The sequence below is a fragment of the Onychomys torridus genome, chromosome 7 (assembly GCF_903995425.1).
Source record: "Onychomys torridus chromosome 7, mOncTor1.1, whole genome shotgun sequence".
NCBI lineage: Eukaryota > Metazoa > Chordata > Mammalia > Rodentia > Cricetidae > Onychomys > Onychomys torridus.
This window is the reverse complement of record NC_050449.1, coordinates 47,445,400-47,466,314: the sequence shown is the minus strand read 5'-3', so window position 1 is coordinate 47,466,314 and position 20,915 is coordinate 47,445,400. Positions and strand designations below refer to the sequence as shown.

The 20,915-nt window shown below is 42.4% G+C and overlaps 1 protein-coding gene across 3 annotated transcripts in view; it reads left to right on the top strand.

Annotated features, from left to right (window-relative positions):
* The window catches only part of Elmod1 (ELMO domain containing 1), a 58,555-nt gene that overhangs the window by 12,899 nt on the left and 24,741 nt on the right, over positions 1–20,915 (top strand). For all 3 annotated transcript variants that reach the window (XM_036192217.1, XM_036192216.1, XM_036192218.1), the window contains exon 2: positions 7,957–8,058. Coding sequence is in view for 2 of the 3 variants with exons in the window: in XM_036192216.1 (XP_036048109.1) it covers positions 8,042–8,058 (17 nt within the window). In the remaining variant the exon portion in view is untranslated. The remainder of the gene's footprint in view (positions 1–7,956; positions 8,059–20,915) is intronic.

Genomic DNA, 20,915 nt, shown 5'->3' with positions numbered 1-20,915 from the left:
AGCCAGGTGCATCTCTGTGAGTTCGAGGCCAGCCTGGTCTACAAAGTGAGCTCCAGGACAGGTAGAGCTGTTAGACCAAGAAACCCTGTCTCAAAAAGTAAAAATTAAAATAAAATTAAAAAGAGGGTGTTGGATCCCCTGGAGCTGGCACTACAGAAGGTTGTGAGGCTGAGGCACCATGTGAGTGCCAGGAGTCAAAGCCAGTCCTCTAGAAAGGCAGCCAGTGCTCTTAACCACTGACCCATCTCTCTGGGCCCACTTATATCTATTTCTAGTAGATTCCCAAATCTCCACCTGACTGAGGAATGTCATCTATAGTCTTATTTCATTACCTTCTAGAAGGGCCACAAGTATCATAAGGTCAGAAGTGTCTGGAAGGCAGTCGCTCTTCCAGGTAGCTCCCCAAGGGTGCCATGAAGCTTGGGGTACAGGTGCAGACTCACACCTTGATGGCTTCCTAGCTTTGCACATTAGCGTCAATTAAATGGAGCTTCCATTCTCATTTCCATGTCTGTCTGGAATTTTGTTCTAGTGGCTTCTAGAGGGAGCACAGAAGAGAGCCGAGTGCCACTGCCTCCTGAATCTCAACTCTACCCCATGCTAACCATAGACCTTCCTCGGAAGGTACCTTAACCTCTCTAGCTCAGTGTCCCCAACAAGGAGACATAATTAATGATTCACTTCAGGAAGTGGCTAGGATTGAGTTGATATAAATAAAACCCAGTAGTTGTTGCCCAACTCTTAGCAGCTTGTACATAAATATTAGCAATTTTTAATTCCACCAAACCTTAAACTGAGATTTAATTCTTCAGGTTGAATTTTATTATTATTATTATTATTATTATTATTATTATTATTATTATTTGCTTATTTTGGTTTTTTGAGACAGGGTTTCTTTGTGTAACATCCCTGGCTGTCTTGGAACTCACTTTGTAGACCAGGCTGGCCTCAAACCCATAGAGACCGCCTGCCTCTGCCTCCTGAGTGCTCGGATTAGAACTTTATTTTTATACAACGTTTTTAAATACTGAGATAATCACAAGTTGGGCAGATGTTAAAATGAAATAGCACTCACCTTGTGGGTTGCTTTTTATGTATGTGTAAGCACCATGTGCCCACAAGCATTTTGGTTGTTAGAGGATACAGTCAGTTAAATTTTAAAGACTGTACAGGAAGTAGCTTCTCTCTCTCTCTCTCTCTCTCTCTCTCTCTCTCTCTCTCTCTCTCTCTCTCCCTTTTGAAGAAAGGAGCTTTGCTTCCTCTACCAGAGTCTCTAACTCATTCCCTAGGGTGTTCAAGGGCTGATGGAAGAGATGGGGTTACACTGTGGTACTTTACAAAGAACCTCTGGGAGCTTGGTGCTCAAAGAAGGCAGAGCAAGTCCCCTGACGTCGGGAGTGAGGAGCCTTTCAGAAGCCTTGGACCACTCATCGTTATCCCTTCCCTCCCAGCTGGAAAAAGAGGGAAGAGGCAGCCCCATACGGAAGTGCCAACTCCTCTGGGGGTGTTTGATCAGCAAGCCCAATCATTTGATCTTCCCCTTTGGATCCGTTCATCTCTGAACACGTGGAGACAAATCACTGCCGTGCCCTACCGTGCTTAACAAGCCTGGTTTATAATCGTGTTCTTTATGGTAGGAAAAGTAAGAGCTATCATTTTTTTCTTCCAGATGGGACATTTAGAGTTTGTTTTACTAGCGTTATTATTGATTGATTTTTTTTTAAAGTGTGTTTTCCTAAAAAGAAAAGGGACAGCATTCACTGACAAATGGAACAGTGAGTGTGCGACATACCAGGCATCATACAGTTTAGGATCCTGGGCAGGTGGTGGGTAAAGAGACAGCTTAGTGAATAGGAGTGCTTGCTGCTCAGCATCAGGACCAGAGTCCAGTTGCCTTGTACCCACATGCTGTGCTCTTGCTAGGCAGGGATCCAGGCACCTGTAGCTCCAACATTGTTTGGGGCAGAGATGGGAGGATTTCCGGGGCTTGTTTGCAGGGAGTAAGCAAGAGATTCACAGAGCAGAACATTTGACATTCTCCTTTGGCCTTCAGGCAAGCACATGGGTCGGTCTCCCCTCTCCCCCCCTCTCTCTCTCTCACACACACACACACATACAGACTCTCTCTAAAAAAAAAAATTTTTTTTCTTTAAGTTTTGGAACACTGTTAAGGGTGCAGAAGACAACAGAAAATTCTGGTGTCCACCCCTGAGTAACCTCCCTCTAGAGGGAATGTCAGGGTAAGGGACAGTGCACAGAATGACTTTTATATTTTTTTATGTTTCCCATGAAAGAGGTGTCAGTAATGTCTAGTCAGGAAATTGGTGAGCTGTTTCTGTGTCAGTGAGTGGAGGAGTTATACCCAAGCAGGGAACTGACATTCAATCACTAAACTTAGTCGCCTGATGTGCACAGACACTCAGGATGTCAGCTGTGACAGTGGTGACAATGAGGAGACACCCAGAAAGTGCTAACTTGGCCACAAAGGACAACTATGGTGCTTGGCACCCTCGCGGAAAAGCAACCAAAGGATATTCCCTGTCAACAGCATCTCAGAGAGTTATCGATCCTGCCCCATTACGTCCGGCCATTGTTGATGTTTCTTTTGGAGGGTGGTGTGCACATAATGAGATCTAATGGCTGTTTTCCTCCTATTTGGAGGGCAGATGACTAGAACGGATAACTATTGTTTCCGTCACTTTTGTCCTCCAATAAGTGGACCCCATTGATTCTGTCTGATAAATACTCCTCACCTATTGGTTTCCCTCTCATATCACCATCATTGCGTCAGTTCAGGTCACCAAAACCAGAACTCATTTTAACAATTTCTCAAGTGACCCTTGACAAAATGATCTTTTACTTTAGTTGATAATAATGGCAAAGTAATAACACCATGGGTGCTCAGGTCCTGGGTGCCCATTATGCACCTGTAAGTATTCAAAGCATCTGCACGCTTTGCTCCATTCAGTCCTTGGAACTACCTTGCAAAGTAGCTACAATTACCCTCCCCACTGAACCCTAGACAGATTAAGCAGCTTGACTAAAGCTATCAGCTGGCTAGTTGTAGGTTTGATCTATGAACTTCCTCTCCAAAATTTTCACTCATGACCACCAGTACTCTCCCTACCACACTGGCAAATTTTCCCATAGACAGTAAATCTTTCTCCTAGTTCCAAACTGTGTGGCACTGTCCAGTGCAGTGTTGGTCACACACACACTGGAGAAGTTTCGTCCCCAGGGGTCAATTCAGGGGCTATGGTGTCAGTGCAGGAAGGTTTTGCTTTTGCTCTTCTTTACCGTTAGTGCTGTATCATTTCATTTTCCCACGTTGTTATGAGTTGAAATCTATATATTTTCATTTTGCCTCATGAAGTTTTATTAGTTCTTTGAGAATTGCAGACAATGTGTTTTGATCACATCCACCCCTCTCCCAGTGTCTCCCTGATCCAGCCCTCTTCCCTCACCACCCATCTTAATGTCTAACCAAGAACCTGTGACTGAACTGGTAGTCCCTAGGGCAGACTATTACTATTACTATTATTCTGCTAACTGGACATAAAAGGTTTTGTTAGTTGGTTTTGTTTGTTTGTTTTTTAGATAAACCAAATTTGTAGCCCCATGAAATTGAACTACTTGAGGATAAAATTGTCTGTTAAGTCTGACAGCATATTCCTGGCTGTAATTCATTCTTTACCATCTCTGTCTCATGAGAACTCCAGTTTAGTTTCATCCTCATGAAGAAGAACAGTTGTCATGAACATGGATCGTGTATCTGGTTTGTTTAGTAATTCTTCCTGGACCATAGTACTAATGATATTCTGAATGTTTATATAGAAATTTGACTGATCTCTTAACCTTCAAATCCATCTGTCTCCATACCATTATTTGGCCCTAAAAAACTAAGAATGTCCTAGATTCCCAAGTCCAATTCTCCAAAGTTCTGTATCTCAGTGAACTTTCTATCCAGCTGCCATCCACAAACAGGGATGTGTGTTGGCTCTTCCTTTTCCTTCACCAACCCACCATCAATTGGTCAGATCACAAAAGTCCTGCCAACTCCAGCTGCTAAGTATCTCTCAGATTCTTCACCCTGTATCTCCATCCACTACCTTCCTATACCATTATCTCTGTCAGGATTATCACAGCAAGCTTCTAAATGGTTTCAGCATCTGTAAATTTCACCCCAGTACAACTCATTCTTTGTACTACAATCAGAGTATGTTCTTAAATGTCACTGTGATTTTATGTATATGAATGGTTTACATTCATGCATGTCTGTGCACTATTTGCATGCCTCATGTACACAGAAGCCAGATGAGTGCATCCGATCCCCTAGAACTGGAGTTACAGATGGTTCCAAGCCACCATGTGAGTGCTGGGAATCCAGGTCCTCTGCAAGAGTAGCCAATGCTCTTAATCACGAGCCATCTCTCCAGACCCTGGAGTATTTTTTTTTAACCAATAATTAAGCTGTGTTACATACCAACTTGAAAACTTGCAGTAGTTCTCACTGCTCGTGCATGATGCTTCAAAGCCTTCTGATATTCCCTTATTCACTTTTCCACATCCTGCTGCCTTCTCACTGAGGGCCGCCTTCCATCACAGGAACATCCTCTCTAGACACTTAGTGCTTTCTTTCACTTCTGAGGTTTTACATGTGCTCTTCGGGGAGCCCCCTACCTCCTACATTTAAGCTGGTCATCTCTCTTACTTGGTGTCTCAGGAGACATTTCCCCTTGTAGTTTTGTGCCTAGGTACCTATCTGCTTTCCTATGTCAGCCTGTCACTCAAGATTGTTACGGCTGAAGGATGCAGCCATGCCCCTCTAATTCACCCTGTATCCTTACTGCCAAACTCTGTGTCTAAGGCATAAGAAGCATTACATCTCCCTAAACACATGTTTAGAATATTTGTTTACAGAGACATCGCAAAAGCAGTACAGACAGTTCCTTTATACTACCACCCAGCCCAAGTCCATATTTTCTCTTTTAAATAGTATGTTATAAGTATTTCCAGATTTATTTTATTATTATTACTCTGTGGGTATGTGCATAGTGTTTGTGTGTGTGTGTGTGTGTGTGTGTGTGTGTGTGTGTGTGTGAATGCAAGCATGCACATGCCACCCACATGTGTGTGGAGGTCAGAGGACAGTTTCCAGGGTTTTGTTCTCTCCTTCCATCATGGATTCAGGTAATTGAGTTGAGGTCATCATGCACAGCCAGGGCCTTCACCCACTGAGCTATGACACTCAAGGCTGCTCTCTAGTCACATGTCCTTGGCTTTTTAACTCATATCCCTTTTCTGCTTCAGGACCCTGCCTAGGGCACCTCATTCAGTGGACCAGTCTCCTTAGGCACACACCTCTTGGCTTCCATACTTCATGGGACTTTCCTATGTCTAATACCTTAAGCATTTTGAGAAGTCCAGTTATGTATTCTATGGCGTACCTCCCTCTGAAGTTTGTCTGATGTTTCTCTCCTGATTGCACTGGGGTGATAGCATTGAGGGGAACCATGGAAACAAGTAACATGTACATGTGGTTGTGTGCTGTCAGTGAGGCTTCTCGCTGGTGACATTTGCCGTTAGCCCCCGACTTGTGCTTGTCAAGTTTCTCTGTATCACTTCCTCCTTCTCTGTCTTTCCATACTATATTCAGGAAGACACTAGATCTAGCCTTCCTTTAAGAGGTAAAAAGTATGTAGCCTTCTCCTTGTGTTTACTGATTCAGTCATCCAGTACTGATAGAGTGCTGATACAGAACCTGGATCTTCATTGTCCATAGGTTCTAATTCAATACTGCTTTATCTTGTTACCCAGTTTGTTCCTTCTTTGGCCCTTGGGGGCTCTTTACATGTTTATCTGTTGTTAATTTTGTTTGTCTTAAACACGTCCCTTTCTGGTTCAACATGATGTTTCTCATCATACCCCAGTCTTAGACTGGCCATTTCTCCAAGACTCCCTGGCTCCTTTCAGAGGTGAGTAGTGAGAAACCATAAGACCTCTCGAGGCACTACATAATTCAGTTAAAGATCTGATTCATTTAGAAGCCACATATATGCAAAGAATGATGTAGTTGTCCAACCATCCAAAATGACAAGTATTTTTAATTTTGCTTCTGACATAGTTTATGAGAAAAACACTTAAAAGGTTAAAGGTCATTTCTCTCCTCTCTGTCTTGCCAGAAGCAATCCACCACAGTCTCCATGCATAGATTTTCTTTTTCAAACATGTAGACTCTACACTGTAGAGAGTACTTGCAGAAGCAAATACATGTTAAGGTGAAGAGTGGACTTTAATTGTGCTGTGTCCCCCAACTTTTGAGCTGGGACTCTTCCCTCCACTGCGGCACTCACTTCTCCTGAAGCTGGGCTTCCCCCGTGCCCCTCCTTCAGGGGTATCTTCTCTCTGCTCTTTGCAGCCAAGTCTGTTTCATCAATCTCATCCATCCTTGATTCTCCATAGGCTGCTCCATGTGCCATCTTTCCCAGAAGAAAGAGGATTGTCTTCATTAGGGTTTCTATTGCTGTGAAGAGACACCATGGCCATGGCAACTCTTATAAAGGAAAACATTTAAGTAGGGTGGCCTGCTTACAGTTCAGAGGTTTAGTCCATTATCATCATGGTGGGAAGCATGGCAGCATTCAGGCAGACATGGTGCTGGAGTGAGAATCCTTACATCTTGATCCAAAGGTAACAGGAAGTGAACTGACTCATTGGGCATGGCTCCAGCATATATGAAACCTCAAAGCCCACCTTCACAGTGACACACTTCCTCTAACATGATCACACCTACTCCCACAAGGCCACACCTCCTAATAGTGTCACTCCCTTTGGAGGCCATTTTCTTTCAAACCACCACAGAGGATGTGCTAGATGTCGTAGGCTTTGTGAAAGCAAACATTTTTGAGACTTTTTCAAAAATTAAGTTGGTTGTTTGGCAATTTTACACGTGCCTATAGTACATTCTAATACTTTCACACTCACTCTCTTCTTCCTCCCTGTCAGCCCATTTCCTCCCTCCGAATCCCTTTCTCACATTCATGGCTTCCTATCTTATTCCGTTACCCACTGACTTTAACCAGGCTGTCTATTGGGACTTGGTGGCCTCATCAATGGATACACAACCGAAGACAATGACTTCTCCTCATCCAGAATCCATCAGTAGCACAATAGTTCAGTGTTGTGGGGTGTGGATTCCCCGCTCATAACTGACTGTTGACAGGACCGGTCCTGCACAGGCCAAGTGCACATAACCACACCTGCTGTCTGTCCGTGACTGTAATGGCCTCATCATGTCCAGAAGATGGCCTTTTACAGTCCTTCACCCTGTCTTCTGCTCTTACATTCTTTCCACTTCCTCCTCTGTGGTATCCACTCCCTGAGCTTAGAGAAGCTTGAACTGCAAAGAGCAGAGCTGTGTAATATGAACTCTTACTACTCTATTCATTGTGGTAGGGAGGGGACTTGAACTTGGCATTGGCACATCATTTATTTGTTTGGAGTTCCTGAGTCTTAAACTATTTAAAATCTTCTTTTAGCACATACTAGTTGCACTGATTCTGAGCTTAGCAATATCAATTCCCTCCAGTTCTTTCTGAATTGTGCTTTTGGAAGGCTGAGACTGCCAGGCTGGAGGCCATGGGATATCCAGAAACCATGATAGTAATTTTTATGGTTCTTTATTTTATTTTTCTTATATGTATTCTTCCTCAAAATGTCAGAGAACAGAGAAATGGCTTATAATTGAAGCTCGTAAGACCATCTCCAGCAAGTGACTTAAAATGGAAAGTTAACTGTCCACTTGTAAGGTGAAAGGCTGCCGCCTTCATCTCCAGCCCTTGAATTCCCTTTGTGGGTGGCTCTAGGAATGGTGTTCTGGGCATGGAGCACATTGTCTTACTCCAGCAAACTAGGTTTGTTTTGGAAATCCTGGTAACTCTAATTTTCCCCCTGTAGCCCACATTTACTTTGGAAAAAGAAAATTTGGAAGCAGTTGCTTGAAGACAGTTGACATCACATCTGGAGAGTCCACAGCAGCACAATGAAGCACTTCCTGAGGTAAGTGACCGAGGCTCCCTGGGCGAGCCCTTGCTAGTTAGACAGCTGTTCCCCCTGCTCCTCAGTTGTGGTCCCGAGACAGGGTCATTGGATTTGCGTTTTGAATTAGGGTAACCTGTGCGTGAGGCTCCTCTCTTACCCTGTCCACACTTTGGTGTTGAGAGAGCACTTGGAGATGACAGGAGAGCCTGGGCCTAAGTACATGAATGCTCTTCACAACCTTGGAGACTTGTAACCCTAAGAGTGATATGCAGCCGCCTGCAAGTTGGGAACAATGAATCAGCTGTTAAGGGATCGATTAATGTTGTTTGTGTAAAATCATTGTTCTGAGATAAAGGATTTTAAATCTCTAAAATGTGGAGCTTGGCTGACACACCAGTGCACACCAGGGCTTCTCCCTGCTGCTCACAGTTGCTTTTGGCTTGTTCCTGCTGCCCGGTGTCTCTGCAATGTCTAGTGACAGCCCCACACTGACCTGCAGGGTATCTGTGACAGGTTCCCTGGACAGTCCTGCTGTTCAGAAACCATTGGCTGGACCTCGTGACTAGCTTCAAGATTACTAATTGCCATCGGTTTTTCTACTAATGAAATACATTGAACCATACTAAAATATGACAAAATAAAGTTAGTATGAGTGTTGGAAGAGTCAACACGTTTTCCAACATGATCATCTTTCCCTCGAGATAGTGACCTCTGTCTGTGACACATTCCTGTCCTGCTCTGGTCACCCTCTAAGCAAGGTGTAGGTGGACTTGCTTCTTTGAAGAAGTTATTTGACTCTGTTGGAGGCAGTCTAAGGCTCTCTTCTCCCCTCAGGTTTTGTTTCCATCATTGTTTCTGGAGGCCTAGGTAGGGGAGTGAGGGATTCACTGTGCTTTGGTATGGTCAGTAGTGACTGTGGGTGATTATGCAAACTATCCAGAGACCACAATTAAGCCATTTCCAGATGTCAGAGTTTGTGGTTGAACAAAATATTCACTAACCTGTCTATCTCAGCTATGTGAAAAAATAGTATTTGAAATATCACTAAGGCATTTATTTGACCTGATATGTTTTTGATTGCTATGGTTACTAACCCACCTATTTATACATACTAGAAAAATTGGTATTTATGACTATCTGCTGGACACAAATGTGGATCCTTTAGCTGTAGACTCATGCTAGCAGGAAGCTTCCATGTGATACTAAGCTTAACACTCAGGAGCTTCCTCCATCACAGGGGTTTTGTGATGTGATAGTGAGGTTTGTGTCAAGCCTGTACTGATGAACTTTTCCTACAGTTTCTCAATGTGTTTCAGAAAAACTTGAGCCCAAACATACACATGCACAAAGCACACACACACACACACACACACACACACACACACACACACACACAGAGTTTCCATTGATTATTTTGAAATAGCAAAAGGAGATTCATTGCCCATTCTTAGTTGATTATTGATTTTTTGCTTTAGATTTTGTTTTTAATACTTTTAACTGTTATATTGTTTCAGTTCATTTCATATTAACATATATGGAATATGAACAGGTAGAGATGAAGAGATTTACAAACTATTAGGTTATATTACTATTTATTACCCAAACAGACCATTCTTATAGCTGTTGGGCAACTTTGGAAATCTTTTCATTTCAACCAAAAAGAAGGTCACATAAATACAGCCTGAATGAATCAGGTATTGATTCCTGATTCCACATTATGTCGAATGAGGAGCTGACTGAGGAGAATTTCAGCATTATTTAAAAGGCCACAGAGAGATTCATCTGTCAACTTCTGAAATGTTCTGGAATGAATGCTCCACGCCTAGACCAGGAGAAACTAAATGAACTTTGAGGAATCCAGTTCGTAAGAAAGGATGAATTTTAACTCACATTTAACGTATGTGACATCAGTCTTGTCCTTTTTTTTTTTCCTAACTGCCTTGATCCAGGCAATTGATAAGAAAGCTTATGATTCTGGAAGGTCCAAGTTTGAGAGAGTGCATCTGGAAAGGACCTTCTTGCTGCCAGAGACCCTGAACAATCCCAAGACTTCACAAAGGCCTACGTGGTGAGGGGGCACCTGATAAGATGTCCAAACCAGATTACATAACAGCCCCACTCCAAGATCATAAATGGATTGATCCACTAACCCATAAGTGGACTCATCCATGAGGCTGTCACATCCATGGCCTAGTCACTTCTGAAAGGCATCCCTGGCCCCACCCCTTAACACTTTACCGTGGAGATCAGTTTGAGCCTGAGTTCTGCACCGGGCAGCCAAAACGCAGCCCTAGCTGCCTCTTCTCCTGCTGCTGCCCTCAAGTACAGTACTGGTGGAGCTATTCAGAGCATAACTGAATAGAGACAATGTCTTAAGTGTGTTTTTTTAAATACACTAGGGATAGCAAATAATTGCTACAGAGTGAGTACACCCAGCTAGAGGATATGTTGTAATTGGATGCAGTTGTGGAATATTGACTAAGTAACTCTCCATGGTCACTCAATCAGACATTTAGCCACAGCTGTGTAAGAAGAAAGCAAAGGATACAGTGAATGAGAAAATGTGCCTCTGAGATCTCAAAAAGAGGTCAGTGTGTTTTATACTCCAAGTGAAACTAAGGCTTAGGGTTTAGTTTTTATAATATACTTTATTTATTTTAATTCAATTGATAGATCCAGTAATAAGGGGCTCCAGACTCATACTGAAGATCTTTTCCCTCATTAGAATTTTGTTATTTTGAGATTAGATTTTTAAAAAAAAAAAAAAGTCATCAGAATATTATTTTGGAAAATTCTGATAAAGGGAATTTTAAAGTCGCCGTTCATAAATAATTGCCACTGACTCTTCCCAGCCTCAGTGTCTCACTTGTCCATTGTGAACCTTCCTTTGTATGTTTGTCCTTACGGTACAAAAAAGGAAAGACAAGAATTGGCCAAGCTCCATGAAAGAAACTGAGTAACTCAGCAGACCCGTCCCTCCCTCCAGGGTTTGAAGTAATTGGGCAAAGTATTTTACCGTTCTGATTGGCTAAATAAAGTCTCATCACTCACAAATGTAACTGTTTGGGACTTTGTAAGTCATTCACACTTGGTTAACAGGTTAGTCCACTGATCCTTTCAGTCAGAGTTTGCTGTGCTGGTACCCATATTACAGAGATTTTCTTCTCAGAGCAACTGTGAGAAAGGACTTAACGGGCCATCTAATAGAGGCAGACCAGGGAGTTTAGTTAGGTGGGTGGCTTGTTCAAAGGCACAGATATTTGAACCCAGACCTATTTCTGATAGCTTCTGCATTATGTGCCCCCTTCTCGTGTGCCACTGTGAGTCTTTGTGGGTGAGGTGAATGGATGAGAGATGGTCTCTGCACCCAAGCAGCTGTTTCACCCAAGCAACAGGCAATGCCAAGCTAAGACATAAAGAAGGGTGTGGCCTGCAGCAGGTTGCAGGCTTTCTGTAAAGGGATGGTCACAGAAGTCTTCATTAAGTTACTACTGACAAGGGAGGTTAGAACATCATGGTTTGCAGCTGGGAGTCAAAGTCTGGGCCTTCACATTCTAAGCATGTGCTTGGTCACAGAATGCCATCTCCAGACCCTAGGACAGCAGCAGTTTAGAATAAGGACAGTAGGTGTACGAGATGGAAAAGCCACTGTGAGCAAAGTGAAGTATGAAGGAGCACCGCAGTGCCAGCGGTCCACTTCAGGAGATGTGGACTCTGTTTAGAGTGAGCAGAGGATAATAAAGGGATGTAGAGACAATCTGTGGACACATTTGCAAGTGGAGCATCCAATAGCCCAGAAGCATGGTAACATTTTGTTTTGTCTTGCTTTTCAAGACACGGTTTCTCCGTGTAGCTTTAGAGCCTGTCCTAGATCTCGCTCTGTAGACCAGGCTGGCCTCAAACTCACAGAGATCCGCCTGGCTCTGCCTCCCAAGTGCTGGGATGAAAGGCATGCGCCACCACCACCCAACATGCATGGTAACATTTTACTCCAATTCAAAGCAGGTTCTGAAGAGAATCCTTTTCTCTGCTAGAACTTGTTGCCTCTCCCCCCCACACACACACTTTATTTTAGAAAACCCAGTCCAATCTTTCCCTTGACACAAACGTGAAAGCAGAGACTCAGTGAGGCAAAGTAACTCCTCTGAAGACACACAGCTCATACTGGCAAATTGCAAATAGATTTGAAGTCAGATTTCTAGACTATCCAGGCAAATGTTCTACTCAGTACCAACTGATTTCTTCTGTTTTTAGGGGGCAACAGCACAGAAATGTGTGGTTGTGCCTGAATTTCTTTAGTGTCACTTGAAGCATTGATGAAGTTTATTAGATGGAGAAGTTAAGCCAAAAAAAAATTAATAAAAATAAACAAATAAATAAATAAATAAAACCAGAAAAGCGAATGAATGGCCCATGCACCCGATTCCTCTCACATCAGTTGGGTTCTTTAGTTTATTGTTTTAATTTTCCCCTTTTCAGGATACGTACATTCATAGATATATGCACAAACATGTTTATATGTGTATACAAAGCATACATGCAGACCATAAGTGTACATATGCACACATATAACTGACTAATGTACGTATACTATGTGCACACATTTTTTTCCATGAACTCAAATGATCAGCCGTTTACACACTCTTGTAAAATCTATTAGCTTGAATATTTTTCCAGGTAAATTCCTCCGGGTGATGCCTCCAGAGTGTGATGTTGCCAGTTCTGTATGCTGTTTTCCACCAGCTTTTCAGGGTCTTACTCTTTAGCTATGTGACTGTTAAGCCCTCTCTATAGAGGCAGGATCAATGTAAGCCAGGGGCACTGCATAAAAGCCGCTCTGGGTTCTCTTTATTCATCAATTGGAATTTTCCTTCTTCCTCTGAAGGAAAACACACGGACCTCCCAGCCATTTCTTATCTCCTGTGGGACAATCAAGGTTTTCTTTCCTATTGCCTAAGAGATGTCCATGTTTAAGAACACATCTGCTCTTGCAGAGGACCCAGGATAGTTCAGTTCCCAGGACCCACATCTGTCAATTCACAACCACCAGTAACTTCATTTCAAGTGATCCTGCCCCCTCTTCTGGTCTCTGCAGGCACCTGCATTCATATGCACACACACACACACACACACACACACACACACACACACACAATTAAAAATAAAATCAATCTTTAAAAGAAGACTTGCTTTTCAAGACTAGCTTTTCTTTTCCATCTCAGAGGATAGAACTATATATCCTCCTCTAGAATTGTTGTACTGTTTTTCAGTATTTTGGTTTTTTAATTCTTTATTTATTATTATTGTCGCTGTGTGTGTGCACACATGTATGTGTGTGTCAGTGCATATATGGTGGTCAAAGGACAGCTCTGAGGAGTTGGTTCTTTCATCCCACTTTATGTGTGTTCCAGGAAGCAAATTCGGGTCACCAGGCTTCACTGCCCTTACCCACCGAGCCATCTTGCCAGCCCCCATATTTTGTTCTGCTTGTCCTTGTCCTTACTAGACTGTGAATACATTAGGGACGAGAACATTCCATGACTCTCTTCCTCCTCTGCCACGATCCTCACTCTTCATTCCTCTGTATGCCATTGGGAGTTTGTTTCAGTTCCATGAGGGAATAAGTCCACTGCTGAGGGCAATGTTTGCTTCCCCTGAACTCAGTCTTTGTCCTCCAAGCCCTCAATGTCTTTAATTCAACAGAAATTGAGTTATTCACAATAATAATATGATCCTCTGACCTAGTCTAAAAATTTTAATTATCTGATACATCAAATTAATAATAAGAGGCCATTTCTTACCTCCTATAAGAACATTTTGAGGCCTATAATAAATGATAAAGAACCAGTGTTACCTTTAGATGATGTCTTAGTTAGGGTTTCTATTGCTGTGAAGAGACACCATGACCACAACAACTCTTACAAGGAAAACATTTAACTGGGGCTGGCTTATAGTTCAGAGGTTCAGTCCATTATCATGGCAGGGAGCATGGTGGCATGCAGGCAGACACAATGCTAGCTACATCTTGATCAGAAGGCAACAGGAAGTGAACAAATTCCATAACCCATTTCTTCTGTCCTTAACTCTAAAGCCAGAACCACATGGCCAAAGCTGCCAAGTTCTGCTGCTTGCTGGGGCTAGAACATGGCCTCCCTCATTCAACTACATCTTCACCAGCTTTCTGTTTTTGATTGTTACCTTTGCTACCTAAGCTTGGCTGTCCTTGAACTTGCTCTGTAGACCAGGCTGGCCTCAAACTCAGATTGAAAGCCTCAACCATCAGAGTGCTGGGATTAAAGGTGTGCACCACCACACCCAGCTCTAAGCTTTTCTTTAGTTCCTTTTCACAAGTTGGAAATTTAGCTGGGTGAGATCTTACCCTGAGGTCACCACTCCCTTTATTCCATTTCTTAATCTGTTTATCTCCTTGAACAACTGAAATACAGGATTTAGCTCTCTTCCACTACCTGCCCCTTTCCTTAATCTATGCATTTTGTATTTTTATTTGCTTAGTCTGCTTTTTTTCATTATACACCTTCATCAGAGTTAACACTAACAGCCACACGACAGTCTATACTAGGCTGTTTTGAGATTTCCTCTGTCAACAGAATTAATCCAAAACTCTTCACTTTATCCTCAGGCAGACTTTTCAGACAAGGGCAAAAGGCAGCCACATTCTTCACCAAAATATCAAAAGAACAATCTCTAAGCAACATATTAAAATTCTTCTCTGAAACCTCTTGAGGTAGACCCTCCCCAACTCAACAAATCACATCAGCACCACTCTCTTCCATGCTCCTACTAGTATGGCCCATTAAGTAGTGCTTAAAACATTCTACTGCTCTTGGAACCCAAAGTACCAAAGTCCACATTACTCCAAACAGAAACATGGTCCAGCCTATCACAGCAATACCTAACTCCTGGTACCAACTTCTGTCTTAGTGAGGGTTTTTGTTGCTGTGAAGAGACACCTTGACTACGGCAACTCTTACAAGGAAAGCATTTAATTGAAGTGTCAGCTCACAGTTTCAGAGGTTCAATCCATTATCATCATGGCAGCATTTAGGCAGACATGATGCTGGCTACATCTTGATCAGAAAGCAACAGGAAATGGACTGTGACACTGTTCGAAAACTTAAGCACAAAAGAGACCTCAAAGCCTGCCCCACAATGACACACTTCCTTCAACGAGGCCATACCTCCCAATAGTGCCACTTCCTATGAGCTTAGGGAGGCCAATTACATTCACACTACCACAGGTGACTGCACTGTATTTGTTTATTTAATTTTGATGATTTGAGAGATACTTTTGTGTAGATGTGTTTGTGTGAACATGTGTGATACATGTATGTGGAGGCCAAAGGTCAATATTGGATATTTTCCTCAGTCATCTCCACCTTATTTTTGAGCCAGAGTCTCTGGTTAACCTAGAGCTCACTGATTTGGCTAGAGCAGCTGCAGAGTGGGTCTGAGAGATCATCCTGTTTCTGCCTCTTCATCACCAGCATTTCAGGAGCCCAGTGCCACACCAGGCTCTTTATGTGGGTGCTCAGGCTTGAACTCTGGTCCTCACACTTGTGAAGAAAGTACTTACTAACTGAGTCACCTCTCCCAACCCTAGTTAAAAAAAAATACTTTAATTTACCAATAAAAGTTTAGAGTTGAGATGACATTGAAGTATGTTCTGAATGTCAATATGTAGTGTTTGCTGCTTTCCCTCATACATGAACAAAAAGATTGTGACTTTCAAAAAAAAGTGAATCTTGTAAAAGGAAGGCTTTTAAGCTTCAGATTTTTAATTTGGGTAATGATGCCATTAATAAACTGAATTAAACCTCTATCCCCTTCTCCTTGAATGGAAGAGGATGAGCCATTAATTAATTAATTATCTCACTGACCATGATCACTGCTTATTCTCTAAACCCACAAACAAAATTTCTCCGAACTTCAACATGATGCCCATCACCATGGCAACAGAATTAGCGAAAGCATCAAACCATGGAAGATAGTTGCCCACCAGCCCCTTTAATTTTTACTTTTCGGAAGTCAGGACACTCTCTTCAGTCGACGAATGTTAGGAAAGATGGCGGGTCCCACTCCACCTGATGACAGGGCCGGGGACTCTCCCCTGCTCTATTGGAGGGGAACATTTTCCACGTGTGATTTCACATTCCAGTTCACATATCAAATCGTCTGAGTCTCTCTTCCCTTTTGAAAGCTTACATAGGAAAGGGTCCCCTTCGCTAGGTCAGACACCTTTTGTCACCTGAATTCCACACCAGTTGCTGGTACCTCTACTTAAGAATTTCAAGAGACCAACCACAGACTTCTTCAGTCGTTTTAGAGTGTGTATGTGATGCTGGGAACGTTGAGTGGCTTGCTGGGCTAAATGCTCATTTCCATAGAAATATTTCATCTGGGGAAACTATGATTTGAGCCAAGCACTGATATCCTTGGGTATCTCTTTTTCTCACCAACAGTCTACTTCTTGTTTATTACAGGATTTTTTCAAGCAAGAATTGCCTTTCATTAGCATATTCAATGGAGCTATTATTTCAAATGAAGATGTCAGACCCCCAAATTTAAGATGATGGAGTAGTATGCAACACAGGGACCCACCCCTCACCCTCGGAGTGAGGTACCACCTGGCTCTAGTTGAATCCCCTTTTTCTGAGGCCCCATCCCTGCTGACAGTGTCCCTCTAAGGAAGCAGCCTAGACAGGAGTTCACTTTTATTTGGTGACAAGGATATGATTCATTTTCAATAATTTACACCAGATAGCTATTCTGATTCAGGCTAGAGAGTGAATTTCCATACTAAACATAGTCATAACTGTTTTTTGGAAGAGCATTGCTGTGAACTAAACCATAACCCCCACTATACAGTGTATTAATAAACAGCAGAAAATGTTGGAAACGGGAGACGTATAGTAGCTCTTACTATTGAGTCAGAGTTCCCTGTGCTTCAGCAAGGCATCCCTGCTCAGAGGCTGCCACTCCATATTCTGGACCATTATCATAAAGACAAGATTAAAAATCAGAAGCAAGTGCAAATCCCTGCTGCCTGTTCATGGGTGATTGCCAGAGGCTTCGCCTTCCAGTCCTGAGAATTTCCACCAAATCTAACAGACTTATCAGTAGTGAATGGAGAAAAGAAAATGTCCTCAAAACTAAGCTTTTACCATTTGCTGATTCAGGCTGGGAGAAGTCCCCCTGAGCATGGGTCATTGGTGGAAGGGGCTAGAGATGGAAGAACAGGATGAGTGAGTGTGTTTGCAATGCCTCCTCTCAAACCTAAGGTCACAAAACACTATGGGAACTGGCAAAGAGTGAATCTGGGAGTTCCTCCACCCTGAGAACTAGACAGACCCTTCCTCCCTCGCCCCTTCCCTCTCTCCCTTTCTTTCCTTCCTCAATCAAAAAGGAAAAACATATTCACTCATCTATTTCTTAATTTCTTCCTTCTTGGAGTAATATGTCCAAACAGTTAAGAATCCCATAAAACATGCCACCGTTTTAAAATTTGTTTTGCTCTTGACCACCCCAGCATAGCTTTGGGACTTGAAGCCATGCATGTGGGAGTCTTTGCCGATCTGGTCCTTCTGACTGGTAGACAGTTGGATATAGTTTCTGTCCTCAAAATAGGACTGCCAAAGTAGGGAGGAACTCGGAGCTTCTCCCTCCAAGTATGCCTTTCCTAGACCAGGCCTACACACTAAACACAAAGTAGATTGTGTTTATCAAAATGTGGATTGAACTGGTGTTTCGTTTTGTTTTGTTTTGTTTTTTAAAGATAGTACTTAGCATGACAAGCTGTTCTTTAAATGAAATGTCTGTATGTTGTGTTGGCTCATTAGGAAAATAAGGGAAGGACTGGAAAGATGGCTTAGCAGTTACAAACACTTGTAACTCTTTCAGAGGACATGGGTCTGGCTCCCAGCATCCACATGGTGGCTCACAAATATTCCTAACTCCAGTTCCAAGGAATCCAGCTCCTCTTCTGAACTCACAGATACCAGGCACACATGTGGCACACATACATACATGCTCACACAACACTCATACACGTAAATAAGTCTTTAAAATAAATGTCCCTTCTTTCAAAAAATAAAATAAAACGAGTAGAAAAATAAGGGGAAATTTAAATTTACCTTGGATAACAAATAGTGTTACAAAGACTGCAAGCATAAAGCTTACAAAAGAGTAGGTAGTATGTGAGTGCCAGTTCATTTGGGAGTCTGTCATTGGTGTTTTGTGGTATGGTTTATGTGACTATGGGCTGTCACAGACTTCCTCACACCTTCAGAGTAATGCTTCTGTCCTAAGCCCCACCATGACATTTAGACTGCATTTCATTACTTTTTTGACAGTGTAAATATCCTTGTTGGTATGAAAGAAGAGAGAGAGAGAGAGAAACGGAATATGATGTCTTTTTTATCCTCTTCTGTAAAATTATCTGCGTATGAAAGCCACATGGGTGTTTCTTCTGCAATACAAGACCTGGGGAAGAAATGATACCCGGGCTGTAAGTCACCGTACAGGTAGACACTTCCTGACACAGAGGACACTTCTAAGGCTCAAGCCACACCTCTATGTAGGCCTGATGCCTCAATCACAGGGGAGATGTTCTGGAGCTTAATTCAAGCTGTAAAGTGGCTAGTTCCTTTACCCTGGGTAGAGTGGCCATGAAGGAGCTTTATGTGTTAATAAGTGTCTCTTGCTATAATCAATACCTGAGAGCAACCTCAAATGAGATTTCCTTGACTCATAATTTTGAAGTTACTACTGTGTCCTGTCACTCTAGGCCTGTGGTGAAGCTGTACTTCAGGTTGGAAGTACTCAAGGAGCAACACTGCTCACCTCATGACCACACAAAAGAGGAAGAGGAGGGAAGCAGCAGAGGGGCAGGGTCCCACAGTCCCCTCACAGACAGGTCCCCAGTGACCTGCTCTGTCCCAGTAGTACCTTCCTAAAGACCAAGGCTTGAGCACATGGGCCTTTGGCATATGTTCAAGTTCTAAACCATAGCACTTCACAAGCAATTCTCAGAGCCTTTTAACTCTCGGAGATTAAATTCTACAAGGACCCAAAGATCCTGTGGTCAAGTCCCGATGCCCAGACTCGAAAGGGTGCTTCGTTTGGACATTGATCCATTTTCTGAGGCTATTTGCCCTTGAAAACTGGACACAGAACAGATATGACAGCTTTCCTGCCTTACTGTGTAACAGGACTATACTTCCCAAGATTACTGTCATTACCATTTGGCTGGAGACCAGTCAACAAAGATACAACTCCATCTTTTTTTCTTGAATAGTCATCCAAGAGTCAGAAATAACATTCATTTTCCAAATGAACACACTGGGGTTTCATAATCTTCTCACATGCCTAATTAAAATGTTCCACCAACTTTATTCTTTAGGATAACTTTTCTTTTTGAAATCTGTTAACCCAAATCCTACCAGAGCTTAGAATGTATTTGACTTGAACACTTAAATGTCAGATTTAATTAACATAGAAAGTACAGCAGCCATTCACTTCCATAGTAACTGGCTGCACACAGAAAAAGCGTATCCTATAATGACGTCTGGGTATCACTTTGTACATGTTAGGGCTTTCGTCCTTTCCATGTTTCTTAAGATAATATTTAGAAGCCAGGCGGTGGTGGTGCACACCTGTAATCCCAGCACTCGGGAGGCAGGGGCAGGCAGATCTCTGTGAGTTTGAGGCCAACCTGGGCTACAGAGTGAGTTCCTGGAAAGGCGCAAAGCTACACAGGGAAACCCTGTCTCAAAAAACAACAACAACAACAATAATAATAATAATAATAATAATAATAATAATAAATATATTTAGGAAAAAGAAAATGTGTTAAGTAAATGAAGAAGAAAACATTGCTGTTGACTCCATTAATTAGCAATACCATTATTAACATTTTCATCATGTAGACTGCCAGCCCCTCCTGTTGTTTATGAATCACTATTAAGACTGTTTTACTTCTGAAAGAAGACTTAGGTCATGGTTTGTGTATCTGTGTGCAGTTTTTTTCTATTGAGTAAATATCATGAAGATTTTCATGCTATTAGCTCTCCTAGGGTGTGATTTTCTTGCCTGTGGAGCATACCATTGTCTTCCTTGTGGAGTAGTTTGGATGCTGTGCTCTTCTTTCCTGTCACCATTTCCTTTGTGTTTATAAAATCGAAACCCTGTGCCTTTGTACACATTAAACTACCTTTAACAAAAGCTGTTGACAATATTAGGACCAGACCAATTCAAACACATGAATGTAACCAAGGAATTAGTTGACTAATCAGCCAACTAAATGAGTCCAATCCATTGTTAAGGATGCTAACCACTGTAATTGAGCCAAATAGCCCTAAACACCTTATTTTGGAACAAGAGAGAATCAGAGAACATTTGAGAAAACAAAAAACAAAAAACTTAGAAATGACACCAATGGGAAGTAATAGAATAATCGTCTCCTAGGAACACAATGTGAAGAGGGGCTGAGCAGAACATTCTGGGTGGCAGGTTGTCATTGTGTCTAAAGCACGAGTCACTGTGAGATCTGAACAAGAGCAGAAAGTAGCGGGCACTTCCATTTCTAAATCAAAAATCTACATAAAAACCCAAGTCACAAGTTCAGTTACATGTTAATACATGCATGCTTGGAGTGAGTTGGGATATATGGTAAAGAATGTGTTGCTCTGTCGGTGTCCAGAAAAGACTCCCATAAAGTTTCTGGAAAATTTAAATCACAGAACATTGTCCTCTTGGAGAGAGAAAGGTCAAAAATGCCTCCTCTGCAAATTGATGAGGAAGCCTTCGGGCAGAAGCAAGGCATGCTGGGATTGGTCAGCAAGGAAGGCAGTAGCCAC